Source organism: Myotis brandtii, unplaced genomic scaffold (genome assembly GCF_000412655.1).
Source record: "Myotis brandtii unplaced genomic scaffold, ASM41265v1 scaffold154, whole genome shotgun sequence".
In the NCBI taxonomy this organism is placed as follows: domain Eukaryota; kingdom Metazoa; phylum Chordata; class Mammalia; order Chiroptera; family Vespertilionidae; genus Myotis; species Myotis brandtii.
Window position 1 is genome coordinate 8,842,346 of NW_005355584.1, and position 8,184 is coordinate 8,850,529.

The 8,184-nt window shown below is 45.5% G+C and overlaps 1 protein-coding gene across 1 annotated transcript in view; it reads left to right on the forward strand.

Annotated features, from left to right (window-relative positions):
• PARD6G (par-6 family cell polarity regulator gamma) overlaps window positions 1-8,184 on the forward strand; it is a gene marked incomplete at its 3' end in the record, with an annotated part of 64,582 nt that extends 56,398 nt beyond the window's left edge. The window contains exon 3 of the mRNA XM_014535962.1: window positions 7,799-8,184. Coding sequence (XP_014391448.1) covers window positions 7,799-8,184 — 386 coding nt within the window. The remainder of the gene's footprint in view (window positions 1-7,798) is intronic.

The window sequence follows — 8,184 nt, forward strand, 5'->3', positions numbered from 1 at the left end:
CTCCCTTCTTCCCTCTCTCCCTCCCACTAGCTTCATGGTTTCTTCAAGACAGACTTTCTCTAACTCATCACTGTGTTGCTAAAGTCACAGGGCCTGATGCCAGTAGGAGCATGTGCTGAGTACAGAGGCTGCACGCTGGCCAGGAACACACACTGGTCAGTCGTCACCATTGGAAGCCAAGGAACAAAAGCACAGACAGCCATACGTGGACCCAGTGAATGTATGGAAGGGGCCCGATAGATCCACATGTTGGGGGCATGTCTGTGGAGCAGAGCAGAATATGTTCATATGTTATAATTTTTAAAAAAATCACTTTATTTCAGAAGTCCTTCTGGACCTTGCTATGGAATAAAAAAATGATGATAATTTGCTCTGGCCAGTGTGGTTCAGTTGGTTGGAGCATCGTTCCATACACCAGAAGGTCGAAGATTTGATTCCCAATCAGGGCACATACCCAGGTTGCGGGTTCAACCCCCGGTTGGAAGGCAACCGGTTGATGTTTCTCTCATACATCAATGTTCTCTTTCTTCCTCTCCTTTCCTCTATCTCTGAAATCAATAAGAAGCTATCCTTGGGTGAGGACTAAAAGGAGATGATAATTTGGTTGATGCTGTAATTAATTCATTGATCAATCTGCTGAAGGCTGGCTTAGGATTCTGGCTCCAAGGACTGGGTCCTCGTCATGCCCAGGTGTCCTGGCATTCAGCTTGTGCCTGCATGAGGGCTGTCGAGGCCTCCGCTCCAAGCTGCCTGAATTCCTGCTCTGCACGTGGAAGTTACTTTGTCTTTGAAATCCTTTCCTGAGCTGTGACCAAGTTCTGCAATCCCCAGAAGAACTCTCAGGTGGTGAGCCTGCTCGGTGAAGTGCAAAGCCCAGCTGCCTGGGGGTCTGTTTCTAGCCTCAGATCTGGGCAGGACAGGTGTAGGCCCTGGGGAGGGTGTGTGCTGGGTTCCTGCAGATTAAGGGAAGTATTAATACCTTTTGGGAGGGAACTGAGCTGGGAGAAATTTCCTTGTTCATAGGTAGGCATTTGAGGGCATTCTCTTGGTGGTTCCTATGATTATTCTCAAATCACTCTCCTCCCATTTTTCCTTTTCTCTTCCTAACATTCCCATTCATGCTTTCTGTGGTTTATTGCTTTCTTTTAAATTAATTAATTGATTTTAATTCTCAACCGAGGATATTTTTCCATTGATTTTTAGGTAGAGTGGAAGAGAGAGGGAAAGACAGAGAGGAATATTGATGTGAGAGAAACACATAGATTAGTTGCCTCCTGCATGCCCCTGACCAGGGTCTGGGCCAAGGAGGAGTCTGCAACCGAGGTACGTGCCCTTGACCGGGACCCTTGGGTCTGCAGGCCAACGCTCTATCCACTTAGCCAAACCGGCTAGGGCGGTTTATTGCTTTTTAATCCATCCATCTTTTATCTCACAGACGCATGAATGAGGAAGGGACCGTGTTGTTGATGCTCTGACTGTTCTGTGGTTGCCCGTGAGCTGTTCTCGCTATGGCTGCTGTGGGGCACCGATCAGAGAAATGGTCAGCCTTTGGCAAAAGGTGGGGGGTATGGAGAAGACACAGCACTCTTGTCAGGTTTTCATTAGCAAAGCAATGAAGACGGCTCCCACCCCAAACAGGGGAGGCTCTTGGATGCAGCAAAAGTTCCACAGGACCATACACGCCAAACACGACATGCACGTGTGGGAGTGGGCACACCTTTGGGGATGGCTCCTCCTCTTGTCTGTGCACAGCCCTCATCTCCTGCCCCCATAAACCACCTCCATCTGCTCCCAGTACTCCCACTGTACTTTTCCCACGTCAAAAGAAAAAAAGAAAAAAAAGAGGCATAGTATAAAAAAAAAAGAAAAAAGACATAAACCAAACATGCTGTTTGTCTCACATGAGAAAATGTTTACCTCAGTGCTTCCCAGTGCCACCTGCCTGACAGGTCATTTCCTTTTCAAATCATTCCTTGCTCGTGGATAGAAATGCAGCTGCTTTTTGTGTACTGACTTTGTATCCTGTTACTTTGCTGAGTTCATTTATTAGATCTAACAACTTTTTGTGGTGTCCTTAGGATTTTCTGTGTGTAGGATCATATCTGAAAATAGAGATAATTTTATTTCTTTCCCCCCAATTGTTAGGCCTTTTATTTCTTTTTCTTGTCTAACTGCTCTGGCTAGAACTTCCAGGACTATGTTGAACAGAAGTGGTGAAAGTGGACATCCGAGTCTTATTCCTGATCTTAGAGGAAACGTTTTCAGTCGTTCACCTTGGATCTGATGTTTGCTTTGGGTTTTTCAGACATCACTTTTACTATGTTAAGGAGTTTCCTTCTGTTCCTAGTTTGTTGAGAGTTTTTATAATGAAAGCGTGTGGAATTTTGTCAGGTGTTTTTTCTGCATCAATTGAGATGATCATGTCCACCCTGCGTCCCCCCCCCCTTCATTTTGTTGATGTGTCTTATTATATTGATTTTTTCCCCCTACGTTAAACCTTGCATCCCAGGGAAAAATCTCATTTGGTCTTGGTATAGAATTCTTTTAATCTGCTGTTGAATGTTTTGTTTTCTAGTATTTTGTTGAATATTTTTACATCAATGCTTATAAGCACTATTGGTGTGTAGCTTTTTTTCCTTTAGTGTCTTTGGGATGAGGGCAGTGCTGGCCTCATCGAATAATTTGGGAAGTGTTCCTTCCTCTTTGATTTTGAGGAAAGCTTGAGAAGGATTGGTATTTGTTCTTTAAATGTTTGACAGAATTCACCAGTGAAACCACCAGGTCCATGGCTCTTCTTTTTGGGGAGATTTTTTTTTTTTTTGAGACTTTTGATTACTTATTAATCTCCTTTACTATAGGTCTATTCAGCTTTTTAAAATTTCTTCATGATTTAGACTTTGTAGGTTTTGAGTTTCTAGGAATTTGTCCATTTCATCTAAGTAATCAATTTGGCCCTGGATGGTGTGCTCAGTGGTTGGAGCTGTTGTTGTTGGGTGGAGCGTTCTGTATAAGTCCATTAGATATAGTGGGTTATTGTGTTAAGTTTTCTATTTCCTTACTTATCTTCTCTCTGGTCATTTTTGTGAGTAGTGTATTGAAGTCCAACTACTATTATAGAACTCACTTCTTTAAATTTTCTCAGTTTTTGCTGTCAGTAGATGTGTAAATGTTTATAATTGCTATATCTTCTTGCTCTATTGACTCCTGTCTATATATATAAAAGCCTAAGCAACCAAATGACCGGTGGACCAGTCAGCCAGTTGACACTGGTCGCTATGCCACACACTGACCACCAGGGGCAGATGATCAACACAGGAGCTGCCCCCTAGTGGTCAGTGCATTCCCACAGCGGGAGCACTGCTCAGCTGACCTACCAGTCTTGGCAGCCCACCAGCCCAGTGGCAGCCACTTACTCCCTCAGTAGTCCTGCAGGACCAATCTCTAGAGAACGAGCCAGGCACCGATGGACCTGCGCTGCTGGCACAATCCTGACAGCACCTCCGGCCTCCTGTAAGTCGGCCTCGGGCACTGTGGCCACTTCCCCTCCCTAGACGCTCCGCGAGGAAGAAACGATATAAAAGTGGCTGCCAGGTGGCTCCCGACAACCGGTGCAAACATTAGCAGGATGGATCCAGACCGGCAAGGGTGTCCCACCGCTCACCACATGGGCCGATCGCTTCCCGCCCTCCCCTGCTCGGGACAGGCGCCACATGCAGGACTCATGGCTGTAGAGCACTGCTGTGGCGGTGTGAGCCTCTCCAGATCGGGACTGACTGGGCACGAGCCCGAGGCAGGTGCAGCGGGACCGGGATGAGTGGGAGCAGCAGGCAGGAGCAGCAGGCAGGATTGGACTGCGGGTTTCGGCCTGATGCCTGCAGGCCAACCCCAAGGGACCCCAGCTGTGCACGAATTCATGCGCTGGGGGTCTAGTAAATTAATAATTCCTGTAAATGCTTTAGTCTTTTAAGTAATGTAGAAAATAGGATTTGAAATTGCAAACCAAAGTAACAGTAATACTATTTTTTAGACAAATAATTTTTTCCTTTAAATATATTTGTCTCTTAAATCATGGAAAAACAAAAAGTGCATTTCTAAACCATTGTTACAATAATATAATACTAGCTTTTATAACTGCACACGTATTTACTGTTATTGAGATCTTTATTCCCCCAGGCAGCTTCAAGTTGCTATCTTCAAGTTGTTCTTTCATTTGACCTACAGAACTCTCTTGAGCATTTTTTAAAAAGATGTTTATGTTTTTATTTTTTTAATTTAAATTCTTTATTGTTAAAAGTATTACATATGTCTCCTTTTCCCCCCATTGACTTCTTCCAGCCCGCTCCCACCCCCCAGCACAGGCCCTCATCCCACTACTGTCTGTGTCCATTGATTATGCTTATATGCATGCATACAAGTCCTTTGGTTGATCTCTGACCCCCATCCCCCTCCTGCCTTCCCTCTGAAGTTTGATGGTCTGTTTGATGTGTCTATGTCTAAGATTTTTTTATGTAGTTTCAATTGATTTTTAGAGAGAGAAACATCGAAGTGAGAGCATAACATTGATCTGCTGCCTCCTGCATACCCCCTACTGGGGGTCAAGCCTGCAATCTGGACATGTACCATGACCACAATCGAACTGGCAAACCCCAGGTGCACAGGACAATGTCCAATCAACTGAGCCACCCTGGCTAGGGCACCCTTGAGCATTTCTTGCAGGATAGATCTAGTGCTCACAAACTCCTCAGCTTTTATCTGGGAATATCTGGATTTCTCACAGTTTTGCCGGATGTAAGATTCTTGGTTGACCGTTCTTTTTCTTTCTTTTTTTTTTTTATGCCCTTGACCAGAATCGAACCCGGGACCCTTCAGTGTTTTGCTGGATGTAAGATTCTTGGTTGACAGTTCTTTTTCTTTCTTTTTTTTTTTTAAAGGATTCTTTTTAAAAAAAATATTTTTATTGATTTCAGAGAGGAAGGGAGAGGGAGAGATAGATAGAAACATCAATGATGAAAGAGAATCATTGATTGGTTTCCTCCTGCACCCCCCACACTGGGGATTGAGCCTGCAACCCAAGCATATGCCCTTAGCTGGAATTGAACCCGGGACCCTTCAGTCTGCAGACCGATGCTCTACTCACTGAGCCAAACTGGCTAGGGAAACAGTTCTTTTTCTTTTAGCACTTTGACTATATCAGCCTACCGCCTTCTGTTCTCCAAATTTTCTGCTAAGAAATCTGCAGATAATCTTACTGATGCTCCCTTGTATGTGATGACTCTCTTCTCTCTTGCTTTTAAGATTTCTCTTTGTCTTTTGAAATTTTGATTGTAATGTATCTCAGTTTGGGTCTCCTTGACTTCATCTTACATACAGTTCATTGAGCTTCTTGGATGTTTATATTCATGCATTTCATCAAATTTGAGAGTTTCAGGCATTATCTCTTCAAATATTCTCTCTCCATCCCTTTCTCTTCTTCTGGAACTCCCATGATGCACATGTTGGTTTTGTTAGCCTAAAAATAAAAGGCCTTTCAAAATGAGAAGCAAACACATGTTTATTTGAGAGTAATAAGAATAGCTATTCAGGAAGCACTGATTCAGGTAGAAGCCCAAATAGTGTTCTGGTTAGGAGACAAAGGCAATGAGTATTTATGAGAAAGGGAAGAGGAACAATTATATCCATAGAAGGAAGGCATTTCTATAGATGCAGATAACATAACATAGTGACGCCAATTCTAAATAATGCTTTCAATTTTCAGTCTAGTAGCCATCAATCTAGTAGTCATAATAACTGTTTTCTTGTTATCTTTGCAAACAATGGGGGGCTCAAAATTGCTTAGGCCCAGTCCAAAGTTATTTTGCCCTGCTTTAATATGTAAGATTTGAGGCATAAGATATGCAAGGCAGTTCCTTTGGGAGGGCAGCTCCGGCTCCATTTTAAAGGGACTCCATTTTTATTATTGTTTACAGTGTGCTTTGTGGTGTCCCACAGGTCCCTGAGGCACCATACATTCACTTTTCTCTAATTTTTTTCTTTCAGTTTCTCAGCAATAATAATTTATATTGTCCTATCTTAAGCTCATTGATTTCTTCTTTTGCTTATTCAAAGCTGACTTTGAATCCCCCTAGTGAATTTTGTACTTCAGTTATATATACCTTTCAGCTCCAGAATTTCTATTTGGTTTCCTCTTAGGTTTTCTATCATTTAGTGATATTTCCATTTTGTTTACACCTTGCTTTCTGGTCTTGCCTGGCTTGTTTCTTTTTTTTAATGGAACATACTCTCCTGTTGCTTTGAATATCTTGTGGGTTTTTTCTTGAACACTGGACATTTGGATCTAATAACTTAACTCTGGAAATCAGATTCTCCCCCTTCCCCAGGGTTTGCTGGTTTAGTCTTTTTATTTTATTTTTATTTTTTTTTATAGGCTCTCTCTGTGCCTCGGATGAGCCTGAGATGTTTCCTCGGGTCTTTTCTGGGAATGTGTTGCCACTTTGTAATTTTCCTCTATGTGCAGTTGTTTTTGTGATTTTTAAAAAAAATCCCCACCTGAAGATATGTTTCCATCGAGTTTAGAGAGAGGGGAAACTCAGGAACGAGAGAAAGAAATAGAGATTGGCTGCCTCCCGTATTCACCCCCATCAGGGTTCGAATGGGCAACCTGGGTATGTGCCTTAACCAGGAATTGGATCCGCAACCTTTTGGTTCACTGGACAACACCCCAACCAACTGAGCCACCAGGCCAAGGTGCCAGTTGTTTTTGAATGTCCTAGACTTTAATGTCTGGCTCCCGGCATTCTCCCTTTAAATCTCACAGAAGCCACTTTAGCCGGGGAGGGGCTTCATACCGAGGGGGAGGGGCAACGACAATGGCTACCCACCTCTTTGTCTGCATCTCTTTAGCCAGAAGCAGCAATCCTCTCTCAGCACCGACTCCCAGTATTTGGAAGACAGAGTCTTTTTGACCACATTGGCTTCCACAGTCTGTATGAGCTGCTGTGTACGAAACCACGTGCACAGCTGCCTGCCAGGGAGTTGGGGCGGGGGATGGGCAGCCTCACTGTGCTAGTCAATGGAATTTACCCAAATGGACCATTATCACTGTCCAACTCGTCTTCTTGAAGTTGCAGACCTTCGATACAGACTCCAGAGTTCCCAAATGGTGACATCAGACAGGGGCTGCCCCTGCAGTTGTCCTGCTGGGGAGAAATTCCTGGTACTTCCTCTCCACCATCTTCCCAGAATCCTGACAGGCACTCCTAACCCTTCCGTCTATTGTTAATTCTCTTTATCGCAGTGTCTTGTTAGTACCTCGTAATCTTTCCACCGTTTCATTGGTTGCCGTGGGGCCGTTTTGAGATTTGTAGAAAGTCAATTGGAGGTTCGTGGCTGTACTTGAACCTGGCCTCAAACATTTGCCTGGTGAATATGTTTGGCCAGCCCCGCTGCTACGAGGATGGCTGTGCGCACATCATCCCCGAGGCTATTTGATACTTTCCAGAACAGGGAAGTGTGACAGAAGGAACTGACAGTTCAGCTCCGAAGTGTGTGTGTGTGTGTGTGTGTGTGAGAGAGAGAGAGAGAGAGAGAGAGAGAGAGACTGAGACTTGGGGGGCTGGGGTTAGTGGTGCCCACTCTTCCGATGCCCCCGGGGTCCCGTGGGGAGTGTGAGAAGCGGCTGAAAGGTGAGCAGCAGGAAGAGCCGAGATGCACCGATGCAGCCCGGGCTCCAGGTAGCTGCGTTGTTTTGTTGCGCTTTGTCACCGGCGTCCTCGGTCCTGACTCTCATCTTCTCTTCCAGAGGAGGCCGAGCAGGGCCTGGCGACCGGCTCGCTCTCGCGGCGCACCGTGTCCTCCATCATCGACGTGGACATCCTGCCCGAGACGCACCGGCGTGTGAGGCTGTATCGGCACGGCTGCCAGAAACCTCTGGGCTTCTACATCCGCGACGGCATGAGCGTGCGGGTGGCGCCGCAGGGGCTGGAGAAGGTGCCGGGCATCTTCATCTCGCGCATGGTGCCGGGGGGCCTGGCCGAGAGCACCGGGCTTCTGGCAGTGGACGACGAGGTGCTGGAGGTGAATGGCATCGAGGTGGCGGGGAAGACGCTGGACCAGGTCACGGACATGATGATCGCCAACAGCCACAACCTCATCGTCACGGTCAAGCCGGCCAACCAGCGGAACAAC